Below are 22,137 nucleotides of genomic sequence, written 5' to 3'. Positions count from 1 at the left end.
ATATTCCTCTTGAATCACTCTATCTATCAATAAAACCCCATCAATCCGTTGTGTTTTAAAGGTCTAAGCATACATACATACATAGGGAGAGACGCGGGAAGCGACTCTGCTTTATATACTACGTAGACGTTACCTCATTAAGTTCTCGCGATGAACCGCTGCAGTTGTTCAGCGAGGTGTACGCTTCGAACTCCAATTTTATCGCCTCGCACAGTATCGACTCCATCGAGTTTGGTTCGATCCTGTGAAATAATTTATTCACTACTAGCCGCGGTCCGCCCCGGCTTCGATCGTGGTACTTATATAGCCTAAAGCCCTCCTCAATGAATGTGCTATCTAACATTGAAAGAATTTTTCAAATCGGACCAGTAGTTTCTGAGATTAGTGAGTTCAAACAAACAAACAAACTTTTCAGCTTTATAAAGTATAGATCAACTAGTTGTCCACCCCGGCTGCACTCGTGGTACATTTTTTCTCTACAAGAAATTTGTTGTGCTTAACAATAACGTCATACATACATTATAGACATTTATAATTATATGTAGACATATTGTATTACGTATGTATTTTATATTATTTTCCTTCATGTAATAGTGTATAGTAAGCGTTTTTATTGAAAACAATCAATACCTAGAATATAATTTGAAATACATATGACCTAACTTATAATTCCCCAGTTCTTACCACTAATTCACAGAGTATGATTCAATATTTGTGATATTGCAAACTCATATTGCTATTTAGAACATACCTTTTTGACTTCAACGCACAAAATAAATAAAAAATACAGCTTAATCAATACTCCTCCATTTTCGGTTATAAGGTCGAGAAAAATTCGAATTGATATTCCTTCCTTGTGCCCTGCAGTGTGCGTGGCACAATCCGCCCTCCATATTTGGACACTTTAGGGGTTGAATTTTGACTAGATCTGGTTCTTCAACTATTATCAATACAAGTTTCATACTAATCGGTTATGTGGTTTGTGTTTACGTGAAAGCGTGACAGACACGCGAACTTCCGCACAGTATGGATTTAATTTAATCACACGACCTTCAGATGAATATTCGTATCGTTTTTATTGAATGGAAATAAAAAATGATTACTATCGCAATTCCATAAGACGCCCACATAGTTACAGATTACAAAATGTGTTTTTCATATAATTTTCATTGTCTTTGTTATATTACAAATATACTCGTTATATATTTAGATAAAAATATGACTAATGTGTGCCAGAACATACCCAAGATTATATATAAGCACATCTAATCTTGGTTTGATTTGGATGAGTTGCTTGAACAGGGTAAAAAAATAAAGCCTGCCTAATGTAGGTGGTGTGTGTAGCTTATAGCTGTAAGAATTTTTAAAACAGACAAATACTTTGTTATCTTAAATCGCAACCAACAAACAAAGAAAAAAAAAATCAAATCTTGTTTATAATATCACTTAGCTCTGTCCCATGGTTACACCCATGTCTTAAATGACGGTATATAGCCTATAGCCTCTTGCAGTAAATACTACCAGTAGTAGTATTACTAGTAAATACTTACTATTACTTAATCATTTTTATCATGGTGCAAGTTGAAACATAGCATACCCATATTAATTTCAGTCAATTCACAGGCAACAGCTAATTATTTGTAATACTCTCATAAGTTGATCAAATGCTAACCTCTCGACATCCTGTAGTATCTCTCTAGCCTTATTGACATCAGCCTCATTGCTGGTGGACGGCAAATCTTCACAAACATGCTCGGCACTAGCTTCATTGTGCACCATGGTATCACCGTTCGTCAATATAGACCTGAAGTGTATGGGATGTGCTGTAATTTGTCTATGAATATCTTTTTATTTAAGGGGTGGTTGAAAAAGGAGGTACAAAATCTAATAGTTAAAGCTAATATACATATTCCAGATACAAACTCAAAATCAAACATTTATCAATTTGATTAGACTTCTTCTAGAAGCACTTTTATATTGTCATAACACAGTTTTAACATTTAATAGTAATAGTAGACTTTATCTTAATCCATAATTTAAACAGCTAATACATAATATAAGTGTATGCAAGTGTAAGAAGCTTTAGATTCTTAAAAAGGAAGTGATTGAGTATTTTGTGATAACAGGAATATTAAGTTGATGACCTTGATTTATGTGTAAGCAATCAATATGAGAAATAATTTGAAAACTCTGTTAATTTTTAAATTCTTAAGATAAATCTAGAAAAGATGGCGTCATATGTATAGAATAGTAAGGAATATCACCATAATTCTATGCATCATATAAAGTTGTGTTATTTACACCATTTCTATCTCAGGAACAGCTAAATAGATTTGTTAATTTAATTAGGATATAACATGAAATTTAATAATAAACAGAAATAGGACTTTATGGCAAGATATCCCGAGGTGATTATCTAGTATCACCACTAACATAATAAATGTGAAAGTAACTTGGTCTGCAAGTGTGAGTGACAGATCTCATCTCCATACTTAAACCACCACAATTGTTTGGATTAGTTTTGGTGCAAAGGTAGGTAGTTGTTGTGACCAGAGAAAGGACAAAGGGACCTTGAGACTGTGTGAGTGACAATTTTTCTTAGAAAAAATTAACAGTGACCTTCTGTTTTAAAGCAAGTTATTTATGATTAAAGATTTCTTTATGTGATAGCTTCATAAAATAAATGATCGATTTAATTTTTTTAATTCCATCTACTTCATTTAATTACAATAAATAATAATTACATGTCCGTAAAGAAATTTTGTTGAGGTAGTGCTCTACTCTCACCTAATATAACAGATATCAAGTAATTTTTGAACTAAAAGTGTCTACATTTTTTATATATTCTAGAGTTTACGTTAAAGCATAAAAACTTTTTAACAGAAGCAGAACATGGTTTGCTTATAATTTAATTCAAACTGACATTTAGAATACAGCAAGTGTGGTCAAGGGCAGACTGATTATTAAAATGAGTAAATTAAGTTTTAAAATGAGGCCTTACATTTCTAAACCTGTCCCAAGTTCATTGCTCAAGATTATTTTTATAAGCAATTTAAGTTATTAATTCCGCTTATTAGTAACTAGCTGTATACCCCGGTGTCACTCACACGGAACCCGGATAAAATGTAGTATATATACTAATTCAGTCTATAATCTATGTCTGTACCAAATTTCATAAAGATACTAAATAATCTGTTTTCATATAACACATAACTTTCACATATATAATATTAGCAGGGTATTTTTTTACATACAATAACACCCAGTATAAAAATATAAAAAAATAATAAAGCACAACAGAATACCTTATACTATTTTGTTTAGGTGGATCGGCATACATACTGTCAGCCGACTCACTCTGGTACTGCTGTTCCAACAGTCGCTGCTCATACACCGTCCTGTTGATTATCGTCTTTTCATCTATCGGGTTCACCTTTAGGTTGTACTGAGTGTTGGTACTGTGCACTTGTGGGTAAGGGTAAAATGGAGGAGAGCTCAATGAACATTCCATGTCAGTGCTCAGCGGAGACTGCACGGTACTGTGCGGACTACACGTCGTACTATTCAAAGTGTCGTATTGAACCGACTCCTGCGCAGGCATTTCTTCTTTTCTCATCTTAGAACTAGACACTGTATCCTCGCACTCCAACATCTGACGTTTTCTCGCTCTGTTCTCTTCTATTTTTCGTCTCTTCTCAGCTTTGTCCTCCTCCGACATGATGAACTCCTTCACCATACCCACTGCTAGACACTTTTCCAGGCGACATTTCTGGCAGAACCGACGCGTAACGACAGTTATTTCACAATTGTTCGAGAAAGGACACTTGAACTCTTTGTTCGTGAGCGCATTTCGACGGAAGAATGCTTTACAACTCTCGCAGGATATAGCATTGAAATTGTAACCTAAAGCTTTATCACCACAAATTAAACATTTCTTTTGCGAGCCACTCGACACTTCCTTTTTCTGTCCACTGGGATCCTCAACCTTAACGACCTCGTTAGTGTTCTCCATTTTCACAATCAAATAATACACTCACACATTTTAATTAATGGATATGGCTTTACCACTTAGAAGTTAAAAAAGTTGATATGTTTTTATCTTCACGCAATCGCAGTCTACGAAACGCATGATACAGATAATGGTTTTTGCACATTACAGCATATTCGCGAATTTTGTTGGTGAAACGAGATAAGCGCACGATTAATATAAATAGTTCGATTGTATTTTGATTCTTGATAAATACTCGTAATATGAGTGATGACTTATTCTATGAGTGATAGCTCATGACTGACGTCACAATTCACAAACATGTCACCCAACTTTTTAATAGTTTTTTTTTTCAAATACAAGCCTTTTTGAAGTATCTGGTACAATACTGAAATCCCACAGAGGTTTTTATTAGTCAAGCGGCTCTCACCTGTATAGACAACAAAATACATATAGAAAACATTAAGCCGATAAGTCTGTATTGAGATAATTATATTGACCGACCCGCGAAGGCGCAAAAAAAACGAAATTTACTTAATAATAATTTATTGTAATAAAAAAATTACATTTAAATTATATCTAACTTAATTAACTACGTCCCTCCGATTCAATGTTGGAACGAAGAGTATCCTTCGGCGGGTCGTGGTGATTGCCATCATACTCTCTGGAATCGCAGGTGTGCGCGATGTCGCAATCGTTACTGGGTACAAGTCCTTACTGGGTGGCCTTATGTATCTTTTTATAATTAATGCGTGTTATATGTACTTAACAAGATAGAAAACAGTGATATTGCAAAATTAAGTAGGTTTTACAATAATAATAATAATACGAACAGGAAATACTAGAGTCTTAATATAATAGAGGTAATAAATAATAGCGATAGAGAAAGAGACTTTCGTTTAGTACTATGTAGTGATTAACCTAACATTCTTTCAATCACATATCATCAAACTAAATATTTTCACTCATATTTACCTAAGACATTGTGGCACAGGTGGTAGTAGTTGGTAATAGATAATTTAAGTTTTTTATGAGTATTATAGTTAATTTAGTTTATCTATCCACACGATGTTGTTCTTCTTCTATAATATATAAATTACTACTATTATAAGTATTTTTTGTCATAAAATACCATTCAAAGTAAACCTCGGAAGCAATGAATAAGTTGTTTATTTTAAAACGTAGTTTATAGCTTACATTGAAACATTTCATTAGATAAAAGCGGTAAACTTAAACATAAGTAGGTATTATCTACTCTTCTTTATAATATTATCGCGTGTATCATCATATTAAATATCACTCGATAATACATTGTGTATCCATACCACCTGTGACTGTGACAGGGCCTGTTCTAAGAACTACATTGTACAATTAATAAAATTACTAGCTGTGACCCGCGGTTGAAACCGCGTAAGTCCGTATCCCGTAGGAATATCGGTATAAAAAGTGCCTATGTGTTATTTCAGTTGTCCAGCTAACTACGAAGCAAAATAGTATTATTATTCACCAATAGATGTCAGGAAAAAAAGACACGAATAAAACACGAATATGACATTTTCTAAAAAAAATTCCTAGCTAGATCAATTTATCGCCCCCGAAACCCCCTATATACTAAATTTCATGAAAATCGTTGGGGCCGATTCCGAGATTCCAATTATATATATATATATATATATACAAGAATTGCTCGTTTAAAGGTATAAGATTAGTACTAACATTTGTTTTGTATATGACATTTAGATAGTCATGCGTGTATTGCTATTGCTACCTATGTATACTTAAGGATATTTATTATTTTGATAGGTATTTTTAAGGTGCCGTAAGATTCGTCTTGGTTTAAGAATTAAGATTGAAAAATTGAATGGTTTATTATTATTTGTAAATTTGTATGTATTTATGGATTTTTTTCAAAACGACTTCATAGAAAGGATGTATAGTAATTCGACTGTATGTATTGTTTGGTGACAAATAAAAAACTTTTTACTAGATAAACCGATTTTAATGATTATTTTTTTTATTGGAGGTCTGTGCTTCCTATGTCGTCCCATTAAAATTTTGTCTAGTTCTGCCAATTTAAATGCGATTTAGTTAATTTGTTAAGAATAATTGTTTAATTATTATACCATTACTTATACGTGCTCAATTATTAATATGATGATACATTTACCTTCGACTGGGAAGTAATAATGCAAGGCAGCATAATTCGTACGTGTTGCAATGTAAATAAGAAGTTTATTGAATAAACAACTATAATAACGCTGTGAGATTTGCTTCAATCTGCAAAAAAATTAAAGTTAGTTGAGAATTACATGCAAAATAAAAAAATTCTGGCTCACTTTATATTTTTATTGGTTTCCTCTATATGATCAAATTAATATAAATTTTAAAGTATAATATTTAGTTTAAAAATAGGTTGCTGTAGTTATAACTAGGTCTATAATATAATAAGAATCATATTTCACCTTACCAAAAATCACTTTGTGCATACTATTAAGCACTCTACACTTGAATTTAAAATAGCAGAATAGAGACCTCCTGAATTTTGAGATAAGTACTTACTTACAATTTAAAAACAAATATAATACTAATACGTTTTTATGTGTCTAAATGTCTTACTTAGGAGTTACGACTATTGCGTTAAATTTAAATAAAATAAAACTGACTAATTAATTAATTTCTAGTTTCCCCGTAACGTGCCGTTTTGGCGCGAAAATAAAACGTTTCTGTAGAAGAACTCTCGTTTAGTTCGAGTCAATATGCCGCTTGGATATTTTTTATTAGCGTCTTTTTTTTCTTTCGTCAATTCAGATATATATAATGTTAAAATTGGAACGGATCATCATGTGAATTTGGTGGACAGGAAATTTTTAAGTTTTACACTTGATCCAAAACTTTTGTTTGCATCGGGCGGGAAATTGTATAGCAGGTAAGGTTTTTTTATTTTTTCTTTTATCCCTACTAGTTTTGCCCGCGGCTTCGCGCGCGTTAAATTCACAGTAGTTTAATTTCATTCATAATATATCTATTCTATTATATATCTTCCCCTTGAATCACAATATCTATTAAAATATCCATCAACATCCGTTGTGTCGTTTATTTCTTTTTAAATATATACATACATACATACATAGGACAGACGCGGGAAGCGACTTTGCTCTATACTACATATTATGTACCATTTAAAATTATTTGTCATCAATTCTATCGCTTCGTTCTGATGCAGTTGGTTAAAAAAGAGGTTTTAATGCAAAAAGTATATCCTAGGTATATTGTATTTTCAAAACTTTTTCAAAATAATGTTAGTGTGATGTGCATGAAGGTATTTAATCAAATACAGAAAGAAATTCGTGAAAAGCCTATAAATTTAATGCATAGGAAATTAAAAATGTAGTTAACAGAGAGTTGCTTCTACTCAATAAACGAATTTTTTAGACGACAAACATATAAAAACACATAAAATTTCTCTCTAATCTAATTATGAAAATGTGATTAAATATGCATTTAAAAATATGTGATTAAATATGTATTTAAAAATATGAAATTTGTGTGCCAATTGTTTGGCGAATTGTGTGGTCTATATTATTGTTGCTGAAGTGAACTCTGTATCACCACAATTCAAACAAATAAATGATTATTATATTATTACAGAAATTCCTATTAGTGAAAGCATTATCAGTGTCGGCTCAGTAGTTCCCAAGATTACCTGTATGCTACTATCTCTATATCATTGAAATTGGATTATTATTTAATGTAATATTATTTTGTTTCACGTTTAGTACTAAATTTATTTTAATCGCCCTATAATTGGATTTTTATCTATACTAATAATATAAAGCTGAACAGTTTGCTTATTTAAACGCGCTAATCTAAGGAATTACTGGTCCGTTTTGAAAAATTCTTTAGTAAAGCTAAGTAAAGCTCATTTTGGATGTTATTACAGCCAAGAATGCACGTGCATGGCATCTGCATTGTCTCCTGCGTTATTGCGTATCGCCGGACCGTCCACTTCACAGCTTACCTTTAAGAATAACACTTTAATTATCGAAGATAAAGCATTGGGTTTGTTCCATTCAGGTAATTAATTGTTTGCTAAAGTACCTATGTTATTTGGATATAAATACTAGATGACGACAAACGCTGTTCTGCGTTTCTCTCATGGGTATGAAAATAGATGTTGACTGATTCTTAGATCTACCCGATATGTGCACAAAATTTCATGACACGTGGTGCTCGCTTATCATCAGGCGAACCACCAGCTGAGGTGCCCACTATCACATAGAGAATCTATATAACACGTTAATTAATTTTCGTTATGAACAAGTGTCATTGCTGATTATACTAATTATATATTGTTTTTGTTTAATTTGTACAATAAAGCATTATAAATAGAATATTGATAAAAATATATGTATTACAAATGTATGTTTTAAATTTTTTATGCATAAGCATTAAATAAGAACCAGCATCGTTTTTGATAACTTTTGTTAAAACGGATATATACCCAGCTCCACAGATAAAAATAAACCAAAGGCAATGGGAGAAATTCATGAAATGGGCAAAGACAAATGGTTTCCAGCTGGTCTTCGCCGTGAACAATAACGAAAGAACCGCTGGGGTTTGGGACACCAGCTCCACGCTTGGTATACTTGGGGCTGCTGATAAGGCTGGCCTTGGGGACATTCAGTGGCAATTAGGATATGGTACGTAAACAAACTCCAAAATGTCTTTGAAAAACACGTTCTGATTGTAACAGCTATTATTTATTGATGTTTGTATAGGGATATTATTTATACTTGGAATATCTTGATATTCTTCCTGTTTATTTTTTGTATTAAAATAATAGAAGGAAGATACAATCGAGCTTTTCTATTATGTATTCCCACTTCTTTCCTTCAAAAATGTTTCTTCTTTTTATTTACGTACCTCTACTCTTTCTTTGAGAAATGTTTAAAAAGAAAATAATTTAATCGCACTGGCTACCTCTACCCATGATCCCGACTCAGCAATCAAATTTCTTCTACTCTTCCGATGTGGCTAAGGCCACGCTTTGAAAAATGGCGTGCATTTCACCACGTAATCAATTATTTCCTATACTTTATAAATTTCTCATTTTATCACAAAAGAAATGAATTTGGCCTTAGCCACACGCATTTCAATACTTTAACACATATTCTATTTACTTCAACAACGATTCTTTCTTTCAAACCATCTTTCTATCTTTCTACGGAAAGAATGCAAGCACCAAACGATAGAGGAGTACCTCAGCGAGGTGGACACGCTGGGCGTGCTGGCGGCGCGCGGCGCGACCGCCGGTGACGTCACCGCCTGCATCCGACATAACACGACCGACTTTAAGGATTACGTCATGCTAGCTAGTGATATGATGCCGGCTGTGCTCTTGAATGGGTGGGTTTATACATAGTTGTTGTTTTTTTTTAATGCTTTAAATGCAAGTTGTAGATTTTTTCATTTTGATTATGATATAGTGGATAAATAAAATCAATATGTTTAAATTGTAGCGCTGTAATACATGTGTGTAGATTCATATTGTAATCTAACGAAAAATAAAGCGTAAAATTGCAAGTATCATAACTTTTCGACGGCTTCTAATCACGCGAGTTGAAATAACTTAAATTGGTACCATTGTACAAGGAGGAACACGGGTTTTAATTCCGTTTATTGATAGTTTTTTGTTATATTCTATAATTTTTTATATCATAATTATATTTTAATTAAATATTATACGATATTACTTAATCAACTCCAACATTTGACTTATTTTAACAAATCCCACAGTAACGCTTCGTCTCAAGAACTAGAGAGTATGTCGGAAAGAGATCGCACCACTCTTCTCAAAGCACTCAGCAAGAGTGACGTGCCTCTCTGGCTCACTGAGAAGAGTCAGTACTCACTTGAGTTGGAAAGAGCTGCTGAGTGGTTAGCTAGTTTGGGCTTCGCAGCCAGAAATGGCTTCTCCATACATTTTAGGGAATTATTGGAAGAAGAACTGTTTGAACCAACTTTGGTGAGTATATCCTACTAATACTACTTATATAAGTGCGAAACTTTGTAAGGATGTGTGTGTGTTTGTTGCTCTTTCACGCAAAAACTACTGAGCCGGTTGCAATGAAATTTTGTACGTAGATAGATGAACAACTGGAATAACATATAGGCAACTTTTTATCACTATATTCCCACGGGATACGGACTTACGCGGGTGAAACCGCGGGGCGCAGCTAGTTATCAAAAAATTAGAGATACTTTAACGGATCTTAAGTGTGATTTATACATCATATTATATATTCCAACGTTTGGGGACACAAGGATAAATAACAAATAACCAGTGATAAACTATTATTTTTCAGTATTACGACGACTCAAATGCGCTTCTAATGAAGTTTAGTTGAATAAGTGGTTGTCAAACTACATAGTTTGTATTTATTGAATTACGCCTAGAGTTCTAGTACAATCTCTCTATAATTGTTCGGATCTTAATTAAAGGACAAATTCATTTCTCGATCCGTTTTTATTAATAAAATGTAATTGGAATTGGGCCAGCTCTCATCAGGGAAGCCACACCCCCATAGGAGACCCGCGCGAAACAGTAGCAACTGTGTTCGTTCAGTGAGTGCGCTAGCCGGAGGCCCGATTCCTTTCCCTCACCCTTCCCAGTTTATTCTACATTCCATCTTTTCTATAAAAGCTGGCAATTCATTTGCAGATGCGTAAAGCCTGATGCACAAATGAATTAATACTAATACCCTGAAAATGTTCATGGACGATGAAAGCGCTAGGTCACTGAATACACAATAAAACAAATTATTAGGCTTTATATTAATATAGATATAAAATATGTATTAACATAATTTACTTCATACAACAGAGTTTCTACATGGCGCTCTTATTCAAAAATCTAGTCGGTGAAAGAGTCTTAGACGTGGACATGAACGTATCCAAAGCTAGCCTGTTCGCGCACTGTACGTCGCTGCACCACAAGCCGATCCCGGGCGCCCTCACCCTGTACGGAGCGAACATGGACGACGAACCCGCGAGGTTCTCGCTGAAGCTGTCGAAGCGGGAGGAGGGCGGCGATATCATGCAGTTTATTTTGGGGCATGATGAAAATGGGTAAGAACTATCTATAGTATTATGTTATCTGTGGAACTATTTTCGGAGATGTGCTTAAAATATTATTTTTTGGATTTGAATTATATCATTTGATTTGATTATGATATTTGCTGCGATTTATTTTAAGTCTTTATCAGTCAGGATAGGATGCAGAATTATGAATAATTATTTTTAACGCATTTGATTAATCAAAATTTTCTAATCTCAATCGCCTTTATTTTGTGAAAACCAGATCAAATTTTAATGGGACTTTATAGTAGACATCTTTCCAATAAAAAACCGGTTCACCCACTGAAAAGTTATGACATAACAAACAAATAAAAAATGCAGTTGAATTGATAACCTCCTCATTTTTTCTAAAGTCGGTTTATAAATACTGCAATTGTTAGAATAATCGATGTACTATTCAGCTTTTGTCCCATCATGCAACCGTTATGTAATAATAATAATAATAAATCTTTATTTCACCTTGATATTTCTACAAATTGATTGAGAGGCTCTGACCCTCTTGCTAGGTATAACCTGTGTTAAGAGAGCCAGTCCCTTCCCTGCTCATTATACATTTGTATGTAAAAAAAAAATTTAAACATTAAAAGATAGAAAAAAATATATAAAACTGAGACTAAAAATTGTTATATAAAAACAAAAGGGGGATAGCCAACCCTATGAATGTTGAGTGTTAGATGTATAACCGTTATCTTTATAACGATTATACATCTAACTCTTTAGACTAGCGCTAAACACATGATATAATATTGATAGGTACTTACAATTACTTAACATAATAACCTTGTTCTAGAAATATTGTAGTTAACAGCCACGTTATGTACTACGAGGGAGACATTCGACCAGTTGTAAAACGCGTCCGTCCGTACAAAACGTTACTCATCAACCTGCCTCCTAAATCGTTTGGGTTCTGGGTCCTAGCCGATACACAAGTAGACGCATGTCGAGATCTTAATGAAACACAAGACAGTGTAGAAGTTGTGGCTCTAAGTCAAGAACAGACTAGAAACAAACGGTCGGTAATAAACACAGATACGACGGATACAGTTGATGAAGAATCTATAGATGGAACAAATAATGGAATGCTATATGAAAATGTTGCTTTAAAAGGCAGAATCGATAGTATAAATAAAGATTTAAAGAAAATGCAAACTATATTTCAAACCAAAATGAACGCAGATGCGTTGAAACGCCTCCGAAGACATGTTGACAATAACATTGAACGTGCAGAAAAGAGATTAAGAAATCGCAGCTTTGGTGAGTCAAGAGATAAATCAAGTCTTGTCAAGAGATTATTGGATATCACTGATTTCACGCAGCCCCTTAACCGTGTTATACGAAAAGTTCAAAATACCAATAATGTTATAAGAACGAAACTATTTAAAAAAGAAAGAAGACGTCCAAAAGCTAAATCTCTTATTCATTCTAGAAGCAAAGGATCTAAAAGGAATACATTTTTGAATGACGATAAAATAAACAGGAATGACAAAAATTCATTTACCAATAGAGACTTGCTAGATAGAAATAAAATTATGAACAATGAAGATTCATTACAATCCCTAGACGATAAAATAAGTTTGCGAAACGATAAGAAATCTAGGAAACGGAGAAGCATTTACAGTAAAGTTGCAACCGATAAAAATGATGTGTCTTCTGAAAATGAAATAGAATTAGACAGTAAAGAAAATTTAAAGTTTTCAAAGATTTTACGCAAAATAAAGAAAATGGGTAAAATACCCTTTGAAATGATCGACGTAAAAACTGACAATGAGGATTCTGAAGAATCTGACAGAGATGAGACGAATGCTATTGTTTTAAAAACAAAACTGGAAGACGATGGAGCTGTTATAAGAATCAGTGAAAACCCAAACTTTGGCTTTATAGCGTCAACTTTAGAGGATTTTTTATCATTATTAACAGAACTGAATCAAAACATGAAGAAGGCGTGGAGAGCTGTTAGCCTCTTACAATAACCTACGATATATATTTAAGAATGTAAATATTAATATTAAAATGGTGTTACTTTCTAATTTGCTTTATTTTAAATAAAAACGACTATATAGTACATATCACAAGTATCGTAACTTTATCAAATTTTGTTAATCAGTTTAAACGTAATTGATAAAGAGTCATCAATATAAAAAAACATCCAAACTTTCGCATTTCCAAGATTTCCTACTCAATCCATTATTTTCAAGACTTATAGTTATTGATTCTTTTTATATGTCTGCTCATTAGTAAATTAAGGACCTGATGGTTCAGTTTCGTTAATGTTCGAATTAAATCTAATGGTAAGTAAATAAAACACGAACCGGTGGTACAATGTAGTTTATTTATTATTTAACAACATGGTAGACACACCACTTTCACACTCACAGTAAAGTTAATATGAAAATGGCTACCTCTAAACTTTTATACATAACTAATTAGGAGTAAATAAATTTAACAATGCATTGCAACAGTTAGATACAAATCAATAAGTAGCGAAGAAGCCTATTCTATATGAAACTACACAAGTGATAGTAAAGACAGTTTAAATTGAAACTAATTATTTAAGAGGTAAGGACCGATTCAGCACGGCAGCCTGCGAGCAGCCCCGCTCGGGAACGAATCATAACTTATCAATAACAACAAGGTTTTCACAAAAGCTCAATCCGATTTATTTACCTAAAAACATTTTCAACAATAACCTTTTTTCGTTTTCCTCCATTATTCTAAGTTTAATGTAATCGTGGATAAACTACTAACTTCTCTTTAATAACAATACAACATGCGTATGAACCACGTTCATATCGGTTTAATGGATTACGATTTAATTTCAATTACATTTTTGTTATACACAACTTTTTAAATATTTAGTTTTAATTTCAGTAAACTTGCAATTTTAACACTAGATGTCACTAATATTAAAAGCTAACGCACTAAGTGATCTTAAATTGGCCAAATGACTATCCTATCTGAACAAAGATGAAGTACGCAGAGGAAAGAAGTCGGCACAAGTTGTAACAATCGGTAGAGTAAAATTTAAAGGGCAGTCGGTTGCGACGGCTCGTTTCCTCTACATATCTCCCTGTAACATATCAAAATATCTATGAAAAGTCAATTGAAAATAACGTAAATAAAAACATACGCACAATAAAGACACGATTTTTTAAATATTATCCAAAGTGCAACAATTCACAGTCTGTGACACTCGAACGTTAGTTCGTCGCTTCAAGTAATGTCTATTCTACTGGAAACATCTACATTATATATAAATATATCTAACAATAAATTAATACTGTGTGTATGAAGCTCTTGTGTTAGTGTGGTACGAAGTGTCGTTGTCTCTAGACCGTCTATTTACTAAGTGTTTCGCAAAATTGCATTTCACAATCACTGGACATGTTAACTTATATCTGCTAGTTTATGGGTGAGAACAAACACCTGTAGTTTATTCCCATAAATTTAGAAGTAACAGCATTATTGTAGATGAAAAAATCGTTCTCACAGTATCTCAATGCGTCCAATTGGTTTTACTAGAACTCGTAACAATATTAGACCCGTTGTGAAGTCCACACGCGCATGTCGTTAAGGAAGTAAGAATATGTGGCAGAAAAGAATGAAATAGTCATAATAGGACAGTGGTATGTTTTGATGTTTAAATTTTTAAAGTCTCATTTCAGATTAACAAAATTTTAAAAATTTTGTAAATTTCGTCAATCATGTTGAGAGTGTCAGTCAATTTTATCACTGGAAAAGATATCGCACTAATCAATCTATGGCAGCCACATTGCTCCACACAAGATTGTCTGTTAGAGAGTTGTAGGGTTGGCTTGAAGCTGTGAGAGTCAAAAAACTACCAATACAATAAAGAAGTGCAATTTGATAGAAGAGATAGATAAATTGAATACAGAAAGAGAAGAATAGAATTGCCATCGCAGGCCAAAAAGTCATACTTTCTATAAAGAATCTAAACTGATACAAGTATACAAGACAACAATAAACACATTATATAATTTACCCTGAGTACACAAGTCATAAGATCGATCGCTCAACTGATTTTGTTCAAGGAGAATCCAGAAATTGGTCGAGTCGCTTAGGATCTTAAAAGTTATTCTACAGGTGTATCAAATAAGATTTACAATGGTTTTATCAAATAATTTACAATTATTTCTACGCTACTCGTCTACCTTGTATAAACCTCATTTTATATAATAAGAAATGAAATTTTCATAACCTCTCTAGTAAATTGAAAGACTTTTGGGTGTGAGTTCATGATAGTGGCAAATATATACATACTTATGTTCGGTAAGTACACTCGTAATTCTATTAAATTAAACATGTGACAACCATTTGATATCACCCAAATTCCTTCGCGTATTGCGCATCGAAGCAATTTTAAACCTTATGTTAATCGTAATACTATACAAACACCTAAAGCTTACATACAAACAGTGGCTCGAGAAGCATCTACGTATGGTTCTGGAGGCCCAGAGCCTGTGACGGGAAAGACAAATGAAGAGAAAACGACACGCAACACACTTTAAGAGCTTACACAGTATCATGCAATCATTAGGACCGAAGAGGCGATGTTTTTGAAATTAGTGACAGTTAGCGAATTTATTTATACACTAAGTTACATCTAAATCTCGCTACGTATCAAAATAATTTTCTAAACAACTATTTCTACGTAGTGAGAGCCAACAACGAAGATTATAGTTAGACCTACAGAGATAGAAAGACAGAGGAAGGGAAGAAGGGATAGCGAAAAGGTAGAAACGGGATTGGGTGAATATTTTGAGGGCGGAGCTCATTGTTGAGGCTGGGAATGGCATGGATTGTATTTCAATATAAAATACGTTTGGAATGTTGATAATACATTTTATTACAACCGTTCGGTTTTTGAATCTTTTCCAGAATAGTTGATACAGGATTCGATTTTACAGTTGAAGTATACCGCTCCAGCCCAGGGTTTTCAAAATTTTATTGTAAAATTGGTCACGCCAAAATGATTACAAATTTTAACAGGTGTGATTTGAACCTCATTACTATTATTGTATATCCCAAATATCTACGAACAACCGTTTAGCTAGAACTGTCATGCGCATACATAGAACTATATAATATACGTTAAACCTAGCCTAACACACGTACACTGTGAAGTTTTAACGTTAATACCTTAATTAATAGATTGTGAAGTTGTAAATAACGAAGAGATTGGTCGATGAAGACCAACCGCAATGATAGAAGATGTGAGTCGATGATTAACTAGAAATGCTTAGCGAGGATTATTGAAGAAAGCTATGAAAATATATAGATGTGCAATAATATGCGAGAAATATATGGAATTTATCTGAAAATATAGCATTTTATACATAATCAGAAATTATCGATTCATATTTACATTTGGGGTGTATATTGAATAGAATTTGTAGGATAAGATTTTGCAATGGTTGATTTAATTGACGGGAAAGTTCAACAAAACTATGCAGTGATAATAACGATCGTAAACAGTGGAAAGGGGCAGATAGCTTTGAGATAAACGATGTTAATTAGGTATTCGAAGAAGAACGTGACAGATCAGATGATGTTGATGATGTTTAAAGTTCTAATAGTGATAGATCAAAAGGGAAGTTCGAAGCTAACGCGAGAGAATGTTAGGGCGCGAGCGGACGGGCCGCGTCAGGCGCACAGCGATAGATTGTTTTATTCTTATATCACAGCTTTTGACGATAACAAATCTTTTGCATTTGCAGCTTAAGTGGAGTCAAATGTTCGAACAATTCCTTTCCATAACATTTTGGCAATCCTCGCCGCGATATAACCAGGTTCGCACTAGATACCGCAACATTACGGTGCCTATAACCGGCGCATCCGCATCTCTTCCAACACAAATCGCTCGAATACTTTGCTCGCACAACATTAACTTTACTCTAAGCATAAAACATCGATAAACGTTAGGTTAGTCCACTACGTTAACTGCTGAACGGAACAACCACAGGTTGATATCTACAATTACACGCTAAACGAATATTCACCTTATATTAGACATGCAAGAACCGAATGACAACGGAATCGACCGCGACGCGACCGATCGCCAACAACAACTTTGTTACCTATTTTAATTTCGATGTGGACATTAAGGCTAGGTCGATTAAGGTACGTTAACCTAAAAGAATACGTCGACACGATACCCAAACACATTGCGTAAGCGAGCATGCAAAAGATTTAGAGGCGAAGTCGAAGAGCTGACAGATACGAGAGAGCAAGCGGCACCATCGCACCAAGCCGAGGGGAATTTGGATGAAAACAAATATTACCATCGAATACATTGTTATTTTAATGTAAGTCCGCAGTCTCGAAGAGGAAGGAAAAGATGCAGTCGAACTACACGCGTGCAAGACTTCTTAAATTATTCGCGCTATGAATATCGTTTGTATTAAAAATTTTCTTCTTTACACTTAAATAACAATATATCACAAGCGTTAACATATAAAACAGGTTATCCTAATGTCTGATCGCCGGCAGCGATGACTTTTTGACCTGACGCACGTTCTTGTCGGTTTTGTCGAGGCTCTCCATTATTTTATGAATGTATAAAAATATTATTGCTCATTATCAAGCACCAACGCGCCACTAGCCAACTAGTTTCCGAAAAAATTTAGAATTCGAATCTCTCCTACAAAAATGTTTGAGCGTATGAGTGGGTCTGGGGGGTTATTGTATGTGGGGATGTATCTAAGTGGTGTGGAGCCAAGCGCGCTCACTGCATCACGCATTTGCTTTCGATTTGCGATTTCAGCTCGTTCACTTGCGTTTCGATGGTGTTTTTCAATTCTGAAACATATAAATAAACATTTTTAGCCTTCGTTGTGAAGAACAACTACAATATTGATTTATTTTTTCCCGCATATGATATGTAGGTAGGTATAATATGCTAAGGTTGACTGACTCCAGCTGGACGGACGTTTAATCTACATGTTTGGGATTGTATCCAGCCGAGTGTAAATGCCGTTGAATAAGGTGAATAAAAATACGTTATGTATACTATAATATACATGTGAAGCGATATTTATAGCGACGGAAAAATATAACTTTCAAAACCTTCTGTATTTATCATAGTTTGTAATAGAAATACCAGTCGTAAATGTTTTTTGTTTCGTTAAGGTACGTTACAATATAGTGTATACCATGATTATTCTTAATGTCAATGTAATGTTGTACATAATTGTTCAAACATTACCTACTTTAAAGATTAAACTAGATAAAGTCGACATTTAAAATGATCTGGTGCAAACATCAATGCAACATGACGTAGATAAAATGTACAAAAGTACGAACTCGTGAACTCGTCCTGGTCCTCCAGCTCCGCCTCAGCAGCCAGCTCCTCCGGGGTCTTCTTCTTCCTCATCAGGGGGTTGTCCGGTTCCGCTTGCTGCTGTTCCACCATCTCCTCCTTCTTGGGAATTTTATACTGAAACGATATGATGAGTATTTTAAAATCACCAATAGATACTGATTTAGTATTATTGCATCACTGCAATAACTTGGTTTCACTTCGCAGATTAAAGCCTGTTATATAAACAATTAATGAATTTAACGACTAAGACTTGTCGGAATTTTTTTTCTAATTAGTAATATGTTAAATATATATATATATATATATATATATATATATTTTTTTTTCTGAAATCTATATATATAAAAGAAAGTGGTGTTAGTTACACTATTTATAAATCAAGAACGCATTAACCAATTTGGCTGAAAATTTGTGCAGAGGTAGATTAGAACCGGAGACGGACATAGAAGGGGAACATGCAAGAAAAACCCCCAGGTCTATCTTTCCTGCGACAACGCGGGCAAAACCGCGGGCGTAAAGTAATATTATAAGTATACTATTTACTTAAACTTTAATTGTAGCTAAATCTTCATATTGTGATTTCATTATAATGAATGGACTGAAATTATGGTATTTTAATTTTTTTTAAATCTATTTCACAATTAGTTATCCTTTATAGAATGAAAATGAAAGTCCTAACTAACCTTAGTCATTACACAACCCAAAACCCAAACAGTGAATATATTACTGAACAAAGGTTTAAAACGAACATTTCCAATAACTTTTAATCGCTTAAGCGACGCCCTCCCCAGGGCAATGCTTTCGCCAACAAACGACGTAAAACCGTAAATATTTTGTTCGTACCGCCTTTCATATCCAACGGTATTTCTACTGTTCAATTTCCCAAGGGTATAAGTTATACTCATATTATATTCGAATCTGTGTTGTTGTTACAATATTTATAATGTTAGAATTAAGAGTGTTGTAGATGATTCGTAAACGATTGGTTGTTTTCTTAATGTTTATTCATCAGTCTTTATACTCAAACTCAAATTCAAACATTTATTTATTTAATTTGAGTTTGAGTTTGAATTAAACTTCTTATAGAAGCACTTTTGAGTCGTCATAACATAGTTACAACATGTACCACCGGTTCGGAAAGAAGTTTCTACAGCGTAGCGGGCAAGAACCTCTGTATAAAACATTTAAAATATTACAAAAACTGACAACGTGATTTTAATTTATTGGTTAATGTTGTTTCAGACTAAAGTCTCTATTTATTAGCCCGTATTTTTTAAAAATTTCTCTAAAATCTATCAAGTATGTAGTGAACTAAAGTTTATATGAAGGCGAAGGTTCCAAAAGTATTATTCATTCATTTTTATGTATCCATTTTGTATAATATTAAGAGATAAATAAGTATGCTTATTATAAAAATACGTCATCCACAATACTTTATAACTTCTTATTCCTGATACACGGCGTGTTTACTATGAGCAAAAACTTAAAAAAAATGACTCCTTAATCGAATAGTTGAAAAAAAAAACTTTAAATAGGATTGCCGGGAACGAAGGAATAATCGGCTTAATTAAGAATTGAAGAATTACTTCGCTAGGCAATCCTCTTTTATTTAATCTCCAATTGATTTGCATGAGGCAAGCTAGTTAAATTTAAAATAATTTCTCTTCTGGCATCCCCAGAGACCTCATTAGACATGGCAAGATACGGCAAGGATTATTAAAAATGTACTTTAACAAATGTTTAATAACGAATTATATTTAAATTGTCTGTAAGAGTCTTAGCTACGTCATAAAAACATGAAATTTGCAAACAGTATCATTTTAGATTCTTCATGAAAAACTTATTAATAATGAGAATTTTTTCCCGTCTCGTGATCATATTATTTATATTCTTTAAAAATTCCTCATTTATAACGCATTTTAATGCTATAAAACAAAAAAATATGATTATTGATATTTATTTTTCCATCAGTAATAAATAGGATTTTAAATCGGCTTTTGAAATATAACTCCATATTGCGACGGGTGATTTGTTGTGTAACTTCATTTTCAGTGTTCGAATCGCGATAAGCTTCCTAGACAATGTCCTACGTCTTAAACTGCGATACGCTAGCAAATATATCACATAAATAAACCCCGTTTCGAATTCGACAGAAGATATTTCATCTGAACACATAATCAAAACTTGGAACTGGCAATTTAATATTTGTACGAGGCAATAAATTTGAGACGCGGGCCTCGAAGGACCTAATTCCGTAAATGAGCATAAAATGATATATATCGCTATATATCTTGGTATATTTAGCGGGTATTAAAAGTAACGATTGTTGTTTTGAATATTTAATGAAATTTAAATATGCTAACATACAATATATGATATAAGATATACAGTTTTGTTTTGTTTAATTGGAAAAGCTTTGAAGCATTGGAATAATTTTAGAAAAAACTACTTATAAAGAGATTTCATAAGGAGGTTCGATGTTGAGGTAGTTGGTTAGTATTGAATAGACATATCACACTAGTTCATATACATGTAACACTCAAAAACCGGACTTGCGCCTTGACCGAAATATTTTCTCACAACGCGTCGTGGTCTCAATAAAAATCAACGCGAAATTCGTGTTGTGGCTCTGACGGAAACGCTCAACGCGTTGTGTCAATTACAGACAGACCACACAGACAATTTCGTGCCGACATAATGTTCGATCATGACGCGTTGTAAAAAATGAAGGAACGCCACGCCGCGTTCAGAATATACATGACGGACATGACTCTCTTCCTTGTGACATTTTTAAATTATCACACGTTCTCTTCGTTCTTCTCTCCGAAGGCAAAGCCTCGTAGAAGTCAACCTGACTCGATTAGGGAGTCGCACTGAGACGGACTCCCTACTAGAGTCAATTTAACATCCACGGGCTTCATTTATTCTTCTTTTTTCCACTCTTCTCTTCTCTTCTTTTCTTGTAACGTATTTCCAGAATGACAGGGATATATAGTTTTAGTGTTACGTATAATATGTAGAAAGTGTTACAGTTATGTCCTTAAATAAGTATTTAGAAAGACTTTTACTTATTATATATATTCTCAACATTTATTAAAAAACTATTAAGATTATAAATTAGTGCAATAACTACTAAGTAAAACTTTACACATACATCTATAACCTAACAGCTATTAAATTATATTATATATAATACGAAATTAAACGAATATAAAACCTCTTTGATGTTGTTTAAGTATTTCGGTTTAAAAAGAAACTACAGCACCATCCCAGGGCACGATTTCGAGAGGTCGGTGTAACAATTTGCCCTCAGATGAGTTTCTAACGCGGTTACCGCGCAATCTTGTGAAAATTGAAGCGTAATAGCCTATCGATGGACAACGACTGGCAAAAATTGTGTTACTACCCGCCACTTATAGTTTAACATTTAGAGTAATCGGCGGTGAAACTGGATAATTTCACAGCAAGGCACAGCAGTTGAAAAGCAGTTTAAATTCATGCATATTGGGTACATTTTTCAATGTCCAATTTGTTTGAATTAAACACAGCTCACACCATTCGAAAGAATAAAAAAACTACACTTTTATCACTCAATTAGCGGTCCGCCCCGGCTTCGCCCGTGGTACATATATAGCCTATAGCCTTCCTCAATAAATGGGCTATCTAACACTGA

At 33.6% G+C, this 22,137-nt stretch overlaps 3 protein-coding genes across 4 annotated transcripts in view; 1 reads left to right on the top strand and 2 right to left on the bottom strand.

Annotated features, from left to right (window-relative positions):
* The window catches only part of LOC119837979 (nuclear hormone receptor HR96), a 7,929-nt gene extending 3,642 nt beyond the window's left edge, over positions 1-4,287 (bottom strand). The window contains exons 1-3 of the mRNA XM_038363791.1: positions 3,306-4,287; positions 1,673-1,804; positions 134-242 (exon numbers count right to left, since the gene is read on the bottom strand). Coding sequence (XP_038219719.1) covers positions 134-242; positions 1,673-1,804; positions 3,306-4,012 — 948 coding nt within the window. The 5' untranslated portion in view covers positions 4,013-4,287. The remainder of the gene's footprint in view (positions 1-133; positions 243-1,672; positions 1,805-3,305) is intronic.
* Positions 4,288-6,644: 2,357 nt separating this feature from the next.
* LOC119837978 (hyaluronoglucuronidase) lies at positions 6,645-13,095 on the top strand. The gene is given in 8 exon segments (XM_038363790.1): positions 6,645-6,919; positions 7,934-8,047; positions 8,494-8,688; positions 9,220-9,394; positions 9,785-10,013; positions 10,872-11,116; positions 11,916-12,850; positions 12,905-13,095. Coding segments are annotated over 8 exon segments (2,259 nt in total). The 5' UTR covers positions 6,645-6,744.
* A 340-nt stretch (positions 13,096-13,435) lies between these two features.
* LOC119837758 (complexin) overlaps positions 13,436-22,137 on the bottom strand; it is a 156,977-nt gene continuing 148,275 nt past the window's right edge. For both annotated transcript variants that reach the window (XM_038363498.1, XM_038363499.1), the window contains 2 exons: positions 18,446-18,578; positions 13,436-17,941 (listed from right to left, as the gene is read on the bottom strand). In XM_038363498.1, the coding sequence (XP_038219426.1) occupies positions 17,868-17,941; positions 18,446-18,578 (207 nt within the window). In that variant the 3' untranslated portion in view covers positions 13,436-17,867. The remainder of the gene's footprint in view (positions 17,942-18,445; positions 18,579-22,137) is intronic.

This window comes from Zerene cesonia, chromosome 29 (assembly GCF_012273895.1).
Source record: "Zerene cesonia ecotype Mississippi chromosome 29, Zerene_cesonia_1.1, whole genome shotgun sequence".
Classification (NCBI taxonomy): domain Eukaryota; kingdom Metazoa; phylum Arthropoda; class Insecta; order Lepidoptera; family Pieridae; genus Zerene; species Zerene cesonia.
This window is presented reverse-complemented; position numbering and strand designations above follow the sequence as displayed.